Genomic DNA, 20643 nt, shown 5'->3' on the forward strand with positions numbered 1-20643 from the left:
AAGGTGGCGGACCTCACGCGTCACCTAGATAGGATTTTAGACAGTGCTGGGGAGGAGCCGGCTGTCGTGGTACACGTGGGCACCAACGACATAGGAAAATGTGGGAGGGAGGTTCTGGAAGCCAAATTTAGGCTCTTAGGTAGAAAGCTTAAATCCAGAACCTGCAGGGCAGCATTCTCTGAAATGCTCCCTGTTCCACGCGCAGGTCACCAGAGGCAGGCAGAGCTCCGGAGTCTCAATGCGTGGATGAGACGATGGTGCAAGGAAGAGGGATTCAGTTTTGTTAGGAACTGGGGAACCTTTTGGGGAAGGGGAGTCTCTTCCGAAGGGATGGGCTCCACCTTAACCAGGGTGGAACCAGACTGCTGGCGCTAACCTTTAAAAAGGAGGTAGAGCAGCTTTTAAACTAGAACAAAGGGGAAAGCCGACAGTCGCTCAGCAGCACATGGTTCGGAGAGAGGTATCTTCAAAGGCTACTAATGATGTATTAGAATTAGGGCATCCCGACAGTGAGGTTCCAATAATAAGAAAAATAGTCCAAGTGCCTGTAACTAAAAACTAAAAACTCACCTGAGCTAAAAAATTCTAACGTATCCCTATCAATTAAAGGGCTGTTCAGCTTGGAGAAGAGACAGCTGAGGGGGGATATGATAGAGGTCTTTAAGATCATGAGAGGTCTTGAACGAGTAGATGTGACTCGGTTATTTTCACTTTCGAATAATAGAAGGACTAGGGGGCATTCCATGAAGTTAGCAAGTAGCACATTTAAGACTAATCGGAGAAAATTCTTTTTCACTCAACGCACAATAAAGCTCTGGAATTTGTTGCCAGAGGATGTGGTTAAGTGCAGTTAGTGTAGCTGGGTTCAAAAAAGGTTTGGATAAGTTCTTGGAGGAGAAGTCCATTAATGGTTATTAATCAATTTTACTTAGGGAGCAGCCACTGCTATTAATTGCATCAGTAGCATGGGATCTTCTTAATGTTTGGGTAATTGCCAGGTTCTTGTGGCCTGGTTTTGGCCTCTGATGGAAACAGGATGCTGGGCTTGATGGACCCTTGGTCTGACCCAGCATGGCAATTTCTTATGTTCTTATGAAAAAAGAAACAAAAACAAGCTTTGAAATGTTTATGCTAATGTCAGAAGTCCAAGAAGATGGGAGAATTAGAATGTATAGCAGTCAATGATGACATAGACTTAATTGAGCCATGGTGGAAGGAGGACAAACAATGGGACAGTGCTATATCGGGGTACAAATTATATTGCAATGACAGAGAAGAGCACCCGGGAAGCGGTGTGGCGCTTTATGTCCGGGATGGCATAGAGTCCAACAGGATAAACATCCTGCATGAGACTAAATGCACAATTGAATCTTTATGGGTAGAAATCCCTTGTGTGTCAGGGAAGACTATAGTGATAGGGGTATACTACCGTCCACCTGGTCAAGATGGTGAGACGGACAGTGAAATGCTAAGAGAAATTAGGGAAGCTAACCAAATTGGTAGTGCGGTAATAATGGGAGACTTCAATTACCCCAATATTGACTGGGTAAATGTATCATCGGGACACACTAGAGAGATAACGTTCCTAGATGGAATAAATGATAGCTTTATGGAGCAATTGGTTCAGGAACAGACAAGAGAGGGAGCAATTTTAGATCTAATTCTCAATGGAGCACAGGATTTGGTGAGAGAGGTAACGGTGGTGGGGCCGCTTGGCAAGAGTGATCATAATATGATCAAATTTGAATTAATGACTGGAAGAGGAACAGTATGCAAATCCACGGCTCTTGTGCTAAACCTTTAAAAGGGAAACTTTGATAAAATGAGAAAAATTGTTAGAAAAAAACTGAAAGGAGCAGCTACAAAAGTAAAAAGTGTGCAAGAGGTGTGGTCATTGTTAAAAAATACCATTCTAGAAGCACAGTCCAGATGTATTCCACACATTAAGAAAGGTGGAAAGAAGGCAAAACGATTACCAGCATGGTTAAAAGGGGAGGTGAAAGAAGCTATTTTAGCCAAAAGATCTTCATTCAAAAATTGGAAGAAGGATCCAACAGAAGAAAATAGGATAAAGCATAAACATTGGCAAGTTAAATGGAAGACATTGGTAAGATAGGCTAAGAGAGAATTTGAAAAGAAGTTGGTCGTAGAGGCAAAAACTCACAGTAAAAACTTTTTTATATATATCCGAAGCAGAAAGCCTGTGAGGGAGTCAGTTGGACAGTTAGATGATCGAGGGGTTAAAGGGGCACTTAGGGAAAATAAGGCCATCGTGGAAAGATTAAATGATTTCTTTGCTTCGGTGTTTACTGAAGAGGATGTTGGGGAGGTACCCATACTGGAGAAGGTTTTCATGAGTAATGATTCAGATGACTGAACCAAATCACAGTGAACCTAGAAGATGTGGTAGGCCTGATTGACAAACTGAAGAGTAGTAAATCACCTGGACCGGATGGTATAGACACCAGGGTTCTGAAGGAACTAAAAAATGAAATTTCAGACCTATTAGTAAAAATTTGTAACTTATCATTAAAATCATCCATTGTACCTGAAGACTGGAGGATAGCAAATGTAACCCCAATATTTAAAAAGGGCTCCAGGGGCGATCCGGGAAACTACAGACCAGTTAGCCTGACATCAGTGCCAGGAAAAATAGTGGAAAGTGTTCTAAACATCAAAATCACAGAACATATAGAAAGACATGGTTTAATGGAACAAAGTCAGCATGGCTTTACCCAGGGCAAGTCTTGCCTCACAAATCTGCTTCACTTTTTTGAAGGAGTTAATAAACATGTGGATAAAGGTGAACTGGTAGATGTAGTATACTTGGATTTTCAGAAGGCGTTTGACAAAGTTCCTCATGAGAGGCTTCTAGGAAAAGTAAAAAGTCATGAGATAGGTGGCGATGTCCTTTCGTGGATTACAAACTGGCTAAAAGATAGGAAACAGAGAGAAGGATTAAATGGACAATTTTCTCAGTGGAAGGGAGTGGACAGTGGAGTGCCTCAGGGATCTGTAATGGGACCCTTACTTTTCAATATATTTATAAATGATCTGGAAAGAAATACGACGAGTGAGATAATCATATTTGCAGATGACACAAAATTGTTCAGAGTAGTTAAATCACAAGCAGATTGTGATAAATTTATTTTTATTTATTGGTTTTTTTATACCGAAGTATTAGTGTTGGCCTTCACTCCGGTTTACAATTAAAAACAACTGAATACATTAAAACCGAGGTTAATACATTAAAACAGTAAACAGGGTGCAGATTTAACAGGGAATAACGTACAAACTTTAGGATAACCATATGATATGAAATAGTAGTAGTATATCAGGTGAGGTGGGATGCTCCTGTGACGTGTTCTGTTGTTTTTATGAGGGTACTTGGGTGTGGAATGTTCGGAGGGTGAGGCTGGGAGAGATTAGAAAGAGTTAAAAGTTGGGAAAGGCGAGGGGGGGAGGGATGGGGGATGTGGATAGGAGGGAGTGTACGGAGGGGTAATTGCAGGAAGACCTTGTGAGACTGGAAAATTGGGCATCAAAATGGCAGATGAAATTTAATGTGGATAAGTGCAAGGTGATGCATATAGGGAAAAATAACCCATGCTATAATTACACAATGTTGGGTTCCATATTAGGTGCTACCTCCCAGGAAAAAGATCTAGGTGTCATAGTGGATAACACATTGAAATCGTCGGCTCAGTGTGCTGCGGCAGTCAAAAAAGCAAACAGAATGTTGGGAATTATTAGGAAGGGAATGGTTAATAAAACAGAAAATGTCATAATGCCTCTGTATCGCTCCATGGTGAGACCGCACCTTGAATACTGTGTACAATTCTGGTCACCACATCTCAAAAAAGATATAATTGCGATGGAGAAGGGACAGAGAAGGTCAACCAAAACGATAAGGGGAATGGAACAGCTCCCCTATGAGGAAAGACTAAAATGGTTAGGGCTGTTCAGCTTGGAGAAGAGACGACTGAGGGGGGATATGATAGAGGGTCTAGACATGAGAGGTCTAGAACTGGTAGATGTGAATCGGTTATTTACTCTTTCGGATAGTAGAAAGACTAGGGGGCACTCCATGAAGTTAGCATGGGGCACATTTAAAACTAATCGGAGAAAGTTCTTTTTCACCCAACGCACAATTAAACTCTGAAATTTGTTGCCAGAGGATGTGGTTAGTGCAGTTAGTGTAGCTGTGTTTAAAAAAGGATTGGATAAGTTCTTGGAGGAGAAGTCCATTACCTGCTATTAATTAAGTTGACTTAGAAAATAGCCTCTGCTATTACTTGCAACAGTAACATGGGATAGACTTAGTGTTTGGGTACTTGCCAGGTTCTTATGGCCTGGATTGGCCACTGTTGGAAACAGGATGCTGGGCTTGATGGACCCTTGGTCTAACCCAGTATGGCAATTTCTTATGTTCTTAGGAGGGGCAAACCCCAGGAGTCTGGACTGATCCGGGTACGTACAGGAAACTTATTTTCTTAGCTGATCTTGAAAACCGACTCAATATAGGGAGAAGTGAGCCATTAGCGATATATAGGGGCAATTATAACAACTTTGATGTGCATCAACAGGCTTTCACATTTGCCCCAAGAATGCAGCTGGAAGTAGATGTAGGTGCAGCTGTGCTGCAGGACACTCGGGGTGGTAGAAGTGGGCTTTGTACAGAGTGTGAGTACCTGCCCAGATTATAGCAAGTCTCCCTTTGAAAATTAAATCGCAGGCCTGTGGGTAGAAAGTACCCAGGGCCTACCAGCTTTGTGGGATTTAATGCATTGCCCTCAAAACCATTTAGACAAGGGTCAAATCAGATACCTTGAACTTTCTGTGGAAAAAATATGATTTCCATATCAATGGGGCGGTCATAGCTACAGGACAATAGCCCAGCCCCCATTTCAAGGTGTGAATTACTACATTATCATTAAAGATTAAGATAAAAGGCACCTGCAGTGTCCCCACTGTGAACCCTACTTTGCAGCTTCCTGGGGTTTGCCTTTAGCTCAGCCCCCCTCCCTCCTGTGAGGAGTTGACACCGCACGCCAATGCCCGTTAACTTCAGGCCAGCCGGAAGCATGGAGAGACGCCGGTTCCTTCTACAGCTTCAGCCAGATTAGCCACTTGCAGACAGGTGCATGAAAATCTGAAAACACATGTAAGGTTGTGGTAGTCATTAGATCTGGTTTATTCTATATACAGTCTTAGTGCACATTAAAAGATTTCCAGTCATGAATTACTGGGAATGTTACTTTTTTGTTGAAATACATCTGATGAACTATAAACGGGTAGGACACCGACATCAAAACCTGCAGAGGAGCCATGAGCTGAAGGAATGGAATAGAAATAGGGAGCTGTTATCCCTCAACATCCCTCCCACCCATCTACCAAACATCTAATACAAAAGCACGAGCACAGACTGTACAAAGGACTCGGAGCCTGACACTTGCACATGTAAACAAATCAACATTCACTTCAGCCTCTAAGTCAAGGTCCCATTGTATTTAGAGACAGAGAGCACCACTTTGCCTTCAGTTCCTACCCCACTTACAAGCAAGACACCAGGGATTAGAGATTCAGATTAAAGCCAAGTCTTAGGCAAATGCTCTGCCTCTTTAACAGGATCCTCATCAGACTCAATGGACATCTTCAACCCAACCCTCTTCTGCCAAGAGCTCAGGGACTAATCTCAACATCAGTCTTCTTCTCGGAAGACTCAGTGCTTGACCTCAAGTCCAACTCTACTCCCAGGACTGAGTGCATGAACTTCCTCAGTCCTGCTCCCTGATTGGGAGACTTCCTAAGAAGGCAGGAATGAAAGATGTTAGGAAGGAACTTGGTGGTGGAGGAGGGTAACTGGCTCTGGCTGCTGGTGAGGTCATCCCTTCGCTGCCATGGAGTCGGTCTGACCTTGTGCAAGTCACCTTACCTCTTTGTTCATCAAATGTCCTTCTGCCCTGGGCAATGCCCAAGTGGAGCACAGAAAGCTGGAAAAGGCTTACCTGCTTTTCATACAGCGAGAACTCCATTTTCTAGCTGCACTGTAACTAAAGGAGCCGCAGCCCATAATGCCTGCAGATGTGAAATAATCTTTTCTGAGTCCCTGGGAACACTTCTCCTTCCTCAGTGCACTGTGAACCCCTCCTCAGACTTTCAGCTGACTCCAGGGAGGGCAATGTTCAGACAATTTACCAGGCTAAAAGAGTTTGAAAATTGCACCTTCCACATGACCTTATCTTAGTTTTTATATTCATAATTATTTAATTAGTTCACCCTGCATGACAGGTTTCAGGGACAGTACCCATGATGCTGTATAAATATTATAATAATCCCACTTTTAGTGATGTAATTGAGGTCTCCTTGCTCAGGAATATTAAACACATCTCGGAGCACAGAACAGGCCAGGAAAGAGAATATGGAGAAGCAAGCAAGAGGCAGAGAGAGAGCAATACGCATACCAGTGTGGGATAAGAGGGAAACACAACCCTCCCCGCAAAAGGACAAGTGAGAGGGAGGATAGAGGAAACGGCCCCCGCCCCTTTGGGGATTGGGGAAGACAGTCCGTTCCTCCCAGTGTGGGACAGAATGAGAAGAGCAGGACATGATCAAAGCTTCATCCATCTCAGCATTAATCTTTACCATCACATGACAAGTACATACAAATAATAGCAACAAAGGCTGCCAGATAAAACCCAAGAACCACGCAGGAAAGCCTCGTGACATAAGAGAAGGGGAATCCCAGCCGACAGCGCGAGAAGGGGTGAAGCGGCTCCATTCGGAGATGCAGCTGAACACCTTAGCACTCAGAGCTTCATCACAAGCCCAGGATTCAGCACATCTGCATGACTCGGTGCTCTGCACATCCAGGAAAAAACAGTCTCCTCTCCATTCCCACCCCAAAACTGCAGAGGGAATTTACAGAGCAAGTCTTTCAGCAGGAGTCAGGATGCAAGCCGCTCACACAGAGCTTGTAGAGGAAGATAGGGCAGCGCAGACCAATGGAACAATCTGGATGCTTTCTACACCTCGTACAGGCTGGGCTGGGGGGGGCGGAGAACAGTCAGATTTGCCTGTGTGTGCTGACGCAGCATGAATCTTGTTCACTGGTGTTTTACAGAAAGAACTATGCTTAGGTGCCGGGGACTGGAATGCATCCTGTGTGGAGGTTGGGGGACATCTGAAAGATAAAATCCCCTTCTCTGAGTGTAAGGAAAGCAATGTGGGGGGAAAGGGTAGGACCCCTGTCCACTGGGACTTAGAAAAAGGGAGAGAGAGAGTAATAATAAGATTCATTTGAATGGGTGCTGGTGCAGCGGATCCGATACAATGAGCTTCCAGGATTCAGTATCAGCACCGCAGCAACGGAGGTGAAACACAGAGACAGGAAATAGAGGCATCGTCTGAGTGTCCAAGCCCCAGCTCCAGCCCATTCCTGGACCCTCAGCACAGGGAGGTCAGCGCCACAGCAACGGAGGTGAAACACAGAGACAGGAAATAGAGGCATCGTCTGAGTGTCCAAGCCCCAGCTCCAGCCCATTCCTGGACCCTCAGCACAGGGAGGTCAGCGCAGCAGCATTTACCCAGCAAACACTGCCCCCCAGTACTTTTGGCACTTGTGTAATGTGAGAAAAATGGGAAAAATACACAGAAAAGCGAAATTCCTGGCTGAAATCAGATCCTTCCTCTCCATCCCCAGGTCACTGTGACAATCTTTAAAAACCTGTGGGCAAAATACAGAAAGAGCAAGAGACCCAGGCAGATCCTACAACACAAAGCAAGTCAGGCAGCCACTGAGCACCAATCCAGCATCAGGCATGAGAGACGTCACTGCTGCTTCATACAGAGAAACCACGTAGAAAAGTCATCAGGTATGGAAGGCTTACAAAAATAAAATAAATAGAAAAATAAATTAATAAATTAGCCAGCAAATGACAATGACTTTGAGCCATCTACAAAGACTGAGAAAAGTGCTGCTGCACCACATTCTTCGTGCAAAGTGCAGGAGCTGCACGGCCAGTTTGTCCCTTTCACATTCTCAAACACGGATGAAAGATTTCTCCGCTGGACCAGAATTCGGATGGTACTGGCGGCGAGGAGCTTCTGCTACCAGTAAACCCAGGGGAACGGAAGGATTTCATCCACAGCTACGCGGCAGGGGCACACGGATGAAATGGAATGGAGATGCCAGGCTCGGTGCCTCGGTGGGAGCCTCACAGCGGCAGATCGGTGCTGTTATGGCGGGTCTTTCTTGAGGTGCCATCATCTCTCGGGAGTGCCCGCTGCAAGCTGGACATAGCGGCTGTTTTTTTGAGGTCGATGACTGCGTAAGAGTCTGCCTGGCGGGCAGGGTTGATAGGGATAGGGGTGCAAGGGATGTGGGCCTCACCCTTTCCTTCCAGCTCTACCTGAATGTAGTTCAGCTGCCTTGGCTCCAAGCACGGTCTCTGGAAATCGAAGCTGAAAACATTGGATGCACAGTTACTGCGGGCTGGAGCACTCACGTGGTGCCGGCCAGTGTGCAGCAAACTGCTCTCTGTATTCAAGTAGTTTTGCATGGGGTCCTCGTCACGGTAGCCATTCAGGGAGGGGCTCATCATATCGGCAGAGTCTTCCTCTTCCTCTTCTTCCTCGCCTGAATGGAGGGCTTGGCATTCCCAGACAGGGGGCAGCGAGGGCAGGTTCTCGTAGTGCAGAAGGGCCGTGCGGCGGTGGGAACAGCCATCGCCGGAGAGCCTGACGCGGCTGCCCACAGCGTGCCTCAGCACATGACTGCTGCCATTGATGTTCTCATAGGGAAAATGGGGCAGGCGGCAGTCGTTGTTGTTATTGTGGGAGACTTCTCTCTTTGAGCCACAGAGGTGACCCCCACACTCCCGGTGGTGTCTGCAGAAGCTGTCAGCTTGCACTGGCATTCGCCTGTAAATGGGGGCTGGGCCCAGCACAAATTTCACTTCTCCTGGCTGCAGGAAGACCTGTGGGTTACGGTCCTCCAGAGAGCAGCTGGGGGTCCCGTGGTGTACTGTGGCCTCGGGCAGCGAGTGCATGCAGTGTCGGCTTCTCATCTCCTCCTCCATGCTGGCAGTATTCACGTAGGTGTGGGACTGCAGAGAAAAGAAAGAGAGATGCTGGGCAGTTATCTGATAGAGAGAGTGCCCCGAGGAGCATGGGACATGGAGGTGACACCCACCTGCTCCTCGGGCGTTAGTGCTTCTGCCACTGAGGAATGCTGAGCACTGGAGTAGTTCCCTCCTTCCCGCATGAAGCTGTGCAATCCGTTTGGAAATCCTGTGAGAGTGTAGCCCAAAGCTGAGGAACATAGAGAACAAAGGGTGGAAGGGGGAAGGTGTGGGATCTGTGCTTTAGCTGAACTCCTGCACACGCTCGGCAGCACCTCCCAGAGAGCTGTCTTACCATGTGGTGTCTGTGGAGTGCGAGGCAGGGTCAGCTCAGTGGGGTGACTGCTCCGGGTCAGGATTACGGGCTCCTCCACCACATTAATACTGTTACACCGCATCAGCTCCTGCAGCAGGTTAAAGATCTCCTCTGCTCGCCAGCACTTGAATGCAAAGATCCCTGCAGGGAAGACGAGAGACAGAAACCGTGGCGTACCTGGGAAATACTGCTGCAGGCTCCCTAGGATCTCCTACTCCCCTCTCTTCAGATAATTGAGTTTCACTGTAAATAATTCTGAAATCAGTCATAAATGAGCTACATCTTTCTGTATCACAAACCCTTATCAGTCCACTGATTGCACTGTCCCAGTAAACTCCTGAAATAGAAGGGGCATTCCCGGGGGACATTTCCTTCTTTACCCTACCGGGACTGGAGGCTTCCAAAGATCTGTGTCGCGGGCATCTGGCTGGACGCCTTTGCCTGACTCAAAAGCCCCGAGGACAGGAAAATGGGTTCTTTCCTGCTAATTTTCATTCCTGTAGTACCACAGATCAGTCCAGACTGCTAGGTTTATGCATCCCTGCCAGCAGACGCAGACAGAGAAATTTTACCGACACTGCTTCATAATCCCTGGTGCCACTTGCAGTTCCTCAGTATTGAGCTGTACCCAAGCCAAAAAACACTGGTAAAAAATGTTAGGAAAAAAGTCAAACCACTTAAACCCTATTAGAACAGCAAAAAACCGTACAGAGTCGAGCAGACACCTCTCCACCCCCTAGATCGGGCGGGTTCTGGACTACAGGAACAAAAATTAGCAGGTAAGAACCAATTTTCCTTTCCCTGTACGTACCCAGATCAGGCCAGACTCCTGGGATGTACCAGAGCTTCCCTACACGGGGTGGGACCTGGAGAGTCCCACTCTCAAAACACTCTCACCAAAAGAGTGAGCTTCCGCATCCCCGACATCTAGGCGGTAATGTCTCGAAAAGGTATGCAGCAACTTCCAAGTCGCCGCCCTACAAATTTCCTGTGGCAAAACCAATGGCCTCCGCAAACAGGACATGCAAATTCTAAAGTGTAACCGTCTCTTATGACCATGAGTACCCACTGATCCTGGGTGACTCTGGCCCACTCCTCGTAGAAACGGGCCAGACTGAGTGGGCCAACCTCACTTCATTGGGAGGTTTTTCGCCCCCAGAGCTCCCCCTCCTGTGGATGCTCTGAAGGACTGACCGCAGCCCGCAAACTGTTTCTGCAATGCTGGGGTACCCATCATATGATGAGGCCTTCTGCCTTCCTGAAAATGCGAACGGGACAGAAAGGATTGCTTGGACTTAGGCCAACTCCGGCAACTTGTAGACCTTATTGTCGCCCAATTGTTTTATCAATTGCTCCAAGTCCTCGCCAAACAAAAGATGTCCTTTGAAAGGTAGGGAACCCAATTGGGATTTGGACAACACATCCACCGACCAGTGACGCAACCACAACAGCCTCCAGGCCAACACAGCAGAGGCCATAAGCCGAGAAGAGGTCCGCACCAAGTCATACAAGGCATCCTCTACGTACGAGACTGATGCCTCCAAGCACTCAGTGCAATTACCGTCCACACTGGGCTTAGCCTGATCGCCCTGAAGCTGCTGCACCCAACGCAAGCATGACCATTGCATGAAACTGGAACAGTTGGCTGCTCTTAAACTCAAAGCAGATACCTCAAAGAACCTCTTGAGATGGATCTCCAGCTTGCGATCCTGAACATCCTTTAAAAGCTGTGGCCTCCGCCATGGGAATAGTCGCCTTTTTTGTGACCGCCGCCACCGCCGCATCCACTTTTGGCATAGCAAGAAGTTCCAAGGTCTGCTCGCACAAGAGATAAAGCTTCGACATAGCTCGACCGGCATCCAGAATACTCCACTCCTGAACAACCATCCTCTGTATGGACCTATGATAGGGAAATGCAAATGGGGGACCCTGAATCCCGTCCAGTACTGGATCTCCCCATCAAGGTTTGAATCCTTCTGAGGGAGTTTCAGCCCTAGCTCACTGAGAAATGAGAGGAGCAAATTCTTCCCTCCAAAACAAACGAAGAATCTTGGGATCATCCCCCTCTGACACAGACACATCGTCTGCATCGTCCCCTGGACCCGAGTCGCCCGCATCCGGATCAGAAGCCAGAGTCCCCGACAAAGCCACCCCTGAATCCCTGGGGGTCTCCAGGGACCCTACCAAATCATCCGTATCACAATCCGCCCGCGATGGATCCAACAGATGCTGCACCCCGAGGACAAAGTTCCCCTGGATCGAGCAGGCCCAGCCATCGAAGTTGGAACTCCAGGGGGCGAAGGAGAGGGGGCCAGCCCTACCTGCTGGTGCCCCAGACCCTCCTGCTGCACCAAATATGCATGGTGGAGTAGTAAAATGACCTCCAGATAAAAGGCGCAGGGAGCAGATACTGTAGTCCCGCCACTCCCTGACTGTGATAGACCGAGAGGCAGAGCCTCACCTGCACTCCCCTGCCTCTCTACAGGGCCCGGGTGAACCGGGGAAGATGCGGGGCGGAATCCCCCGTCCCCTCCAATGGCATGGGTAGGACTGCTGGGGAAGCTAAGATGACCGCTGTTCCTGCACCATCGGAGCCCGAGGGCCTGACGCAGGAAAAGCTGTCCCCAGCAGGAGCAACATGCACGGCAGAGGCAGCACCAATTCGCCAGTGGTTCACGGCGGGGGTGTCAGCTGAGAAGGCCCTTCACCTCCTGAGACGCATGCCGAGCAAAGAGAGAGACGGTCTAAGCACGAGGAAACCGTGCCACAGGGAACCACCCCCCCCACCGGGTCTTAACAAAAAAGAGAAATAGGCAGACAGAAATTGCTGGTGTAGGCACCAGCCACCATCTGCTGGAGACAGAGAAATACTGAGGGACTGCAGGTGGCACACTGGGTTATGTACAGTGTCAGTGAGACTCTCTCTGTCTCCATCTGCTGGCAGGGAGGCAAAACCCAGGAGTCTGGACTGATCCAGGTACCTACAGGGAACTGCTGGACAGAGAAATACTGAGGGACCGCAGGTGGCTCACTGGGTTATGTACAGTGTCAGTGAGACTCTCTCTGTCTCCATCTGCTGGCAGGGAGGCAAAACCCAGGAGTCTGGACTGATCCGGGTACCTACAGGGAACTGCTGGACAGAGAAATACTGAGGGACCGCAGGTGGCTCACTGGGTTATGTACAGTGTCAGTGAGACTCTCTGTCTCCATCTGCTGGAAGGGAGGCAAAACCCAGGAGTCTGGACTGATCCGGGTACCTACAGGGAACTGCTGGACAGAGAAATACTGAGGGACCGCAGGTGGCTCACTGGGTTATGTACAGTGTCAGTGAGACTCTCTGTCTCCATCTGCTGGAAGGGAGGCAAAACCCAGGAGTCTGGACTGATCTGAGTATAAACAGGGAACTTAAAAATCATGGTGTGCCCCTTATGCTGGGTTTTTTTTCTGGTTTAAATTATGGGAAAACGACTACGACGTATCTCCAATGGCTTTACATGTGTATGAGGCTAATTCGCCACTGTGAGACTCAAGTATGGAATTAGCAGGGATCTCTTATCCCCTGAAGCTCTCCCCCTCTTCATCAGGTTTGTATTTCTTTCAATTCCTCTCACGGTTCTCAAGATTTGGCCACTTTATAGACTCAAGGGGACTTGGGGTTCAGGGCTAATTCCAGTAAGTTATTGACTGAGAATCCATCTATTGAATCTACAGGCAATTTGCCTTTTCCTGAGCCACTTCAATTAAATTTGTTAAAGGATGAGTGAGGAACCAGCAGAAATCTCTCTTAGAAATATTTGGAGAGTGATTTCCAGGATTTATAATTCTTTAACAAATTCTACAAACCAACTGCGTCTTTATACGGAAAAAGCATCTTTGAGGTTTTCAGATTTGGAAAGAAGATCTTCTAAATTGGAACTGGAAGTTAAATCTCAGTCTAATTTACAATCAACCTCAATTACAGGCATTAAGGGCAATTTAATTCTTCATCAGAAGTGTGAGGTATTGCAGAAGAGGATTTTCCTGTAACTCCTCTCTGTCTGGGGTAGAGTTATTTAAGAAATATGTAAATGAGGTTCTTCAATTTGCAGGTGATAGGAATTAGATAATTAAAAAAATCCTTTTATTTGTCTGTTAAAAACACGGGGGCAGTTATGGCAGAAGGGTCCTTTGATAGCCCTAATGTTTCAACATTTCATGAACTGCATGGCATAAACACAAGAGCAACCTTTGTATTAGATTCAGATAAAGATACATTTTTCTGTCAGTATTTTAAGTTTAAGGAGAGTTCTTTTTCTGGCCAAAAGATTGAGATTTTCCCAGATGTTTCTAGGGAAACTCAGACAAGGAAGCAATTGTTTCAAGTGAAAACTCGGGTTTTAGCCCTAGGAGCATCTTTTTATTAAAGATTTCCTTGTGAGTGTGTAATCAGTTTATTTTTTAGGATCCCGTAGATCTAGAGAGGGTTTTAGTTGAAGGAAGGGGAATGGGATGTCCCAGCAGAATAAATTACCTTTTGTATTTCTTGATTTGTATTTTGTCCCCCTGGATAATGTGGGCTTACCATGAACATTGCTTCAATATTTCTTATAATGTTGTTATGCTGATGAAGATGTTTTTCTTGTTTTGTATCATTTCATGTTAGGCTATGAATAAAGTGTAAATAAAAAGTCGCATTGCCTTCCAGCTTCCCAATATTCCTCTGGCTGTGAACACTATTTAGACACAGCCCCAAGCTTGGCAGAGCTGAGGAGCAGGAGCAGGCTCAGCTTCTGCACATATTGACAGAGGATCTTCTTGGGAGGACTCACCCTGTCCAGTCTGACAGCGTCGCCCACTCTCAAACGAGAAGAGGTTGGAGTCATATCCATAGCGACGCAGGCAGAGGTAGGGCCACCTCACTGCATCTCGTTTCCGGGTGTGTAACATGAGCTCCGTCTGCGTCAGCTCCATGATCCCTGAGCCTAGCTCATTACCTTCATCGTCCACGTTTGTTACCTGCAAGGCAAAAGAAAAAAGGGATCACTGGAGAAGCACAGGGACTAGAGGCAAGTGGTGATGTGACTGCCGAGTGCACAGTCCCAGCTGCCACACCCCTTGTGGCAGAAGAGGACTGGAAGCGTGTGCTGCTAGGGACGCAAAACTCAAAGCTCTCACGCCAGTGGAAGCACTGAGAGAAGGTCATCGTCTGGTGGCTGAAGAGGATCAGTAACTCTTAGGAGAGGTGAAATAGTTGGGTGTGTCTGAGATAATAAGCAAGCACTGGAAAGTTAATTCTAGTGCCTGTCTTTCCCTCCCTTCCACCCACCCCTAGCTCATCCTTTGATTTATAGGCAGGAGACACTGTCTCATTAAAAATCAATCAGGCTCATATCTAAATCACACTATTGCACCAGCCCTTCCTGAGAGTTTAACCATCCCCTTGTAAGTCACTACCAAATTAATAGTGACTACACCAATAAATGTAAAGGACTCTTAATTGTATGCATTCCTATTCCTTAGCAATCTAAACTTAACTAGAGACCCAACAAAATTAAGATGAGGGCAGCAGTCCAGCAGCAAGAAGGGGGCCTCCCAGTCTTTTGCATTGAGTGTCACCTGTATGATTTTTTACCCGCCGGTGAGAGATTGTATGTGTGCACTCGGTGCAGAGAGCTCCTAGCTCTCAGAGAACGAGTCCGATCTCTGGAGGAGCTGAGGCAGACAGAGAGGTACAATGATGAGACCTTCAGGGACATAGTAGCAAAGTCCCAACTCCAGTCTGGCAGCCCTAGTGCTGCCTTGGAGGAGGAAGGTCTCCTGGTCAGAGAGTATCACCTGGTGCAGCAGGAAAGGATCCTGTAGCAAGGACCTGCTCTCCAAGTGATGCACTGTCCTCTTGCACCATGGCCGAGTCTCCTAGGACTACTGCCCAGGAGGGAAGGGTTAGGCCGGCCATCATAGTTGGTGATTTGTTTATTAGGAATGTAGATAGCTGGGAAGCTGGTGGGCATGAGGAGCACCTGGTAACATGCCTGCCTGGTGCGAAGGTGGCGGACCTCACATGTCACCTAGATAGGACTTTAGACAGTGCTGGGGAGGAGCCGGCTGTCGTGGTACATGTGGGCACCAATGAGATAGGAAAATAGGGAAGGGAGATTCTGGAAGCTAAATTTAGGCTCTTAGGTAGAAAGCTTAAATCCAGAGCCTCCAGGGTGGCCTTCTCTGAAATGCTCCCTGTTCCACGCGCAGGTCCCCAGAGGCAGGCAGAGCTCCAGAGTTTCAATGCGTGGATGAGACGATGGTGCAGGGAAGAGGGATTCAGCTTTCTAAGGAACTGGGGAAACTTTTGGGGAAAGGGAAGACTTTTCCGAAAGGATGGGCTCCACCTTAACCAGAGTGGAACCAGACTGCTGGCACTAACTTTCAAAAAGGAAATAGAGCAGCTTTTAAACTAGAACAAGGGGGAAAGCCGACAGTCACTCAGCAGTGCATGGTTCGGAGAATGAAACAGGAGAGTTAGGGCATCCCAACAGAGCGGTTCCAATAAAAGCAAAAATAGTCCATGTGCCTATAAGTAAAGAATCACCTGAGATAAAGATTTCCATATTATCCCTATCAACTGAAAAGCAGGTTGTTAAAACAAACAAAAACCACACTTTGAAATGTCTGTATGCCAATGCCAGAAGTCTAAGAGGTAAGATGGGAAAGCTAGAGTGTTTAGCAGCAAATGATGAGATTGACATAATTGGTGGAAGGAGGATAACCAATGGGACAGTGCTATATCAGGGTACAAATTATATCGCAATGATAGGGAGGATCCACTTGGTGGGGCTGTGGCACTTTATGTCCGGGAGGATATAGAGTCAAACAGGATAAAGATCATACAAGAGACTAAATGCTCAGTAGAATCTATATGGGTAGAAATCCCATGTGTGTTGGGTAAGAGTATAGTGATAGGAGTATACTACCATCCACCTGGCCAAATTGGTCAGACAGATGATGAAATGCTAAGAGAAATCAGGGAAGCTAACCAATTTGGCAGTGCAATAATAATGGGAGATTTCAATTACCCCAATACTGACTGGGTAAATGTAACATCGGAATGTACGGCTAGAAACATTTCTTGTATCATTTATCCGTAAAGCTGTTGGGCTGAACAAATATTCTAAATTGTTCTGTTTTTGTTGTCCTACATGATTGTGCTCTCGAACTGCTAAGGGGTCCTGGGGACAGTTGGGATGGTTCTTCCTTTCTTCAGGAATTCTCAACTGGGGGAGGGACCTTTAGGTATCACCGCAGGAGAGCGGGGCTTGATCTTTTCTCCAATTTAAAAGTAGAATTTCTTCTTCCAAACGGTACAGCAATCCCCATAGGGAAAGCACATCCACATCTGCTGGAGATGGAGAAACACTGAAGGACTGAGGTCACTGCAGGGGGGGGGGGGATCTAGGGTGATGTCAGCTTTGAAACCTGACTCAGTCTCCATCTGCTGGCAGGGGAGCATAACCCATTGGTCCTGACTGCATCTGGCTACACACTAGGAAAATAGATCTGGGCGTCATAGTGGTTAACACATTGAAATAATTGGCTCAGTGTGCTGCAGCAGTCAAAAAAGCAAACAGAATGTTAGGAATTATTAGAAAGGGAATGGTTAATAAAACGGAAAATGTCATAATGCCTCTGTATCGCTCCATGGTGAGACCGCACCTTGAATACTGTGCACAATTCTGGTCACCGCATCTCAAAAAGATATAATTGCGATGGAGAAGGTACAGAGATGGGCGACCAAAATGATAAAGGGGATGGAACAACTCCCCTATGAGAAAAGGCTGAAGAGGTTAGGACCTTTCAGCTTGGAGAAGAGACGGCTGAGGGGGGATATGATAGAGGTCTATAAAATAATAAGAAGTATAGAACAAGTAAATGCAAATGGGTTATTTACTCTTTCGGATAATAGGACTAGGGGGCACTCCATGAAGTTAGCAAGAAGCACATTTAAAATAAATTGGAGAAAATTATTTCACTCGACGCACAATTAAGCTTTGGAATTCATTGCCGGAGGATGTGGTTAGTGCAGTTAGTGTAACTGGTTTAAATCAGTTTTGGATAAGTTCTTGGAGGAGAAGTCCATTACCTGCTATTAATCAAGTTGACTTAGGGAATAGCCACTGCTATTACTGGCATCAGTAGCATGGGATCTTCTTAGTGTTTGGGTACTTGCCAGGTACTTGTGACCTAGATTGGCATCTGTTGGACACAGGATGCTGGGCTTGATGGACCCTTGATCTGACCCAGTATGGCAACTTATGTTCTTACCTTGAATTTGGTGGGATGGTGGTCTGGGATGCCTTCTCCACAGCTGCAGCAGCTCCCCATAATGTCAGCATATCAGGTAGTCCCTGCAAGTATAAGCATTACATTTCATTTCTTATTTATGCTTTCCAGTAATAGAGACACAACCCAATGAGCCATTGCCAGACAGCAGACTGGTGCTCATACAGTGCACACGCTTACAGACAGACAAAGCAGAGAGCTGTAGGAGAGCAGGTTTTCCTTTGCTGTGTCCAGTCTCCCAAGAGAAACTGGATTTATGGTCTTCTCTCCTCTGCTGTGCACGCTGCTGTACACATGGTGCGAGGGCCAATGTCTCACCTAGTGCTGGCCATCAGGAAGTTTGGGTGGGAGTGGGAAAGTAATCCCATAGTCCTCTGCTGGGTGTCATAGCAGCCAGGATGGTAAGATCTGCTAGGGCTCCATAGATCCTGGCCCCATATTGCACCTAGTGGCAAATAAACAGCATTTAGAACAAGCAGAGAAGCATTTTGGGAGCAAAGAGAACAAACACAGTCATATGCAGACTAAATGCAATAAAGTAAATATTCTAACAAGATTCACAGGCAAAGCCTCAGACCCTGAGACTCCAGACAAAGACACAGAGAGAGCCCTGAGACCCTTGCCGTAACTCAGATACCAGCCTCAGACAATGAAAATGAATCACTTATCAACCAGTGCAATAAACCAGTGAGGTATAACTATTGTTGCACACATCAATATGCAAATCAGATGATACTTATAGCAAACAGTGAACAAACCTTCCATATGCTATACATGCAATACACCAACACATCATCACACTCATCACAGAGATCCACTTGTCACACAGTGCAAGGTGTCACATGGGTACCAGTGCATGGTGCAATGCATCAGACAGGACAATAGGTCACCAAAACTGTATGCATCACACTGTGCCTTCTTTTAGCCATATGGTGAAAGTTATCACTCAGTTCAAAGGGAACGACTTTCTATTGGTGTGAACCTGTAGAAAGGAAGCAAAAAAACTGCTCCAAGTTTAAAAAGAAACTCAGACTGCGGCTTCTAAATATAAGAATTTCTTGTAGTGCAAGAGAAGCGAGGGATCAGGATTACACTGAGGGAGTTGACATGTAAATACCTGCACCTGGACATTTTCCGGGTAGAGAAGGAACAGCCAGGGGCTGTAAGTTGATGAGTGTGAACTCAATTACATGAGCCTGTATAAAAAGGACATAGGTTCACTGTACATATGACCGGTGTGACAGGAGGCACCATCTATATTAAATGTGGTTCTCTATACTGAGGGGGAGGAAGGTTGGGAGGAGTAGAAAGGGTATTTTTGTCTTCAGAGTGGATGGTCCTGATATAGAAGGGGCTGTGTCCTCTAACAGAAGACATGTTTTAGAAGATACAACTCTACAGAGTCACAAAGTGGATGCAGGGATGAGGGCCCCATGCATCCAGGGGAGGTGGGCATAGGTACTTTTGGGGATGCAAGGGGTGACTTACTACTTTGGAGTACATAAAGGAATATGGGGGCTGGGAGGGAATCCACTATATCCTGGGGATAATGATGAAGCAGGAGAGGTTTGTTCTTGTATCCCAGGGATAATGGGGGAGAGAGTTCCTGTATTCTGGGGATGATGGAGATATTGGGGGGGGGGGGGTTTCCTGTATGCCAGGGATGATAGGGGTTGGGGAGGGGTCCTGTATGCCAGGGATGATAGGGGTTGGGTTGGTCCTTGTATCCTGGGAATGAAGGGGAGAGTGTATGGTTCCTGTATCCCGAGGATGATGGAGATTGTGGGGGGGGGGGGGGGGGTCCTGCATTCCGGTGATGATGATGATGATGATGGGGGGGGGGGTTTCCAATATCCTGGAGGAGATGGGGGGGGGGGGGTCCTGAATCCTTAGAATGATGGAGATGGGGGGGGGGGGTCCTGAATCCCGGGGGTGATGGGGGGGGGGGGGGGGTTTACTGTATCCTGGGGATGATGGAGATGGGAGGGGTCCTGTATCCCGGTGATGATGATGATGATGGGGGGGGGTTTCCAATATCCTGGAGGAGATGGGGGGGGGGAGGGTCCTGAATCCTTAGAATGATGGAGATGGAGGGGTAGGGTCCTGAATCCCGGGGATGATGGGGGGGGGTTTACTGTATCCTGGGGATGATGGAGATGGGAGGGGTCCTGTATCCCGGTGATGATGATGATGGGGGGGGGGGTTTCCAATATCCCGGAGAAGATGGAGAGGTAGGGTCCTGAATCCTGGAGATGATGGAAGTAGGGTTCCAGTACTCCGGGGAGGTTGGAGGGGGTCGGCGTGTTGGGTCTTGTAATGACTGGGGCGTATATTTTAGGGGGGGGGGGAGGTGCTGTGCGGGACTCCCCAACCCCGGGCGACCGCAGTTGGCAGGGGGGGTTCGCCCCTTGGCCCTGTCCCCGCACGGTGCACTCACATCTCCGGGCTCCAGCCTGGCTGTCTTCGGGTCTCCGCGCCGGGGTCAGAGGTCACAGACAGCGAGCAACGAGCGCTGCTACCGGATAGAGCGTCCTCCGCGGGAAGACCCCGCCGGCCGGGCGGAAGTGACGCGCTAGGAAAGCTGCGGCAGTCACGTGAGCTCGCGGCCCCCCGGCGCGTGAGGGCCGTGGGACCTCAGTGCAGCGCATGACGTTTGTAGCCCCCGCGCGTGTCTCTTTCTGCAGGGCAGGGCAAGCTCGTTAGAAAGAAGCGAGCCCGCATGGATTTGTCAGGCATGGCCGGGGGAGGGGGCGCAAGTGCGGGATTTCAGTTCATCTGGGCCAGAAAAGAGCAATCGCGCTCCTTTCGGAGACGCGGCGAGGAAATGCGTGAGGGAGGCCCCAGGCCCGGCCCTCATCGCCACTGAAAGGCGCTGTGGGTGGGGAGCTCCGG

At 47.7% G+C, this 20643-nt stretch overlaps 1 protein-coding gene across 2 annotated transcripts; it reads right to left on the reverse strand.

Annotated features, from left to right (window-relative positions):
* Nucleotides 1-7457: 7457 nt before the first annotated feature.
* Nucleotides 7458-20322, reverse strand: FRS3 (fibroblast growth factor receptor substrate 3). 2 transcript variants are annotated; one of them, XM_029572205.1, is made up of 7 exons: nt 20189-20322; nt 18070-18196; nt 17734-17816; nt 14247-14433; nt 9418-9579; nt 9194-9312; nt 7458-9107 (listed from the first exon to the last, which is right to left on the reverse strand). In XM_029572205.1, exons 3-7 carry the CDS (start codon nt 17791-17793, stop codon nt 8217-8219), a joined length of 1419 nt encoding a protein of 472 aa, XP_029428065.1. In that variant the 5' UTR covers nt 17794-17816; nt 18070-18196; nt 20189-20322; the 3' UTR covers nt 7458-8216. The 2 variants fall into 2 exon arrangements, with proteins under 2 accessions (XP_029428065.1, XP_029428067.1); XM_029572207.1 differs by lacking the exon at nt 20189-20322 and adding an exon at nt 18869-19178.
* Nucleotides 20323-20643: the final 321 nt, after the last annotated feature.

This window comes from Rhinatrema bivittatum, chromosome 12, assembly GCF_901001135.1.
Source record: "Rhinatrema bivittatum chromosome 12, aRhiBiv1.1, whole genome shotgun sequence".
Classification (NCBI taxonomy): domain Eukaryota; kingdom Metazoa; phylum Chordata; class Amphibia; order Gymnophiona; family Rhinatrematidae; genus Rhinatrema; species Rhinatrema bivittatum.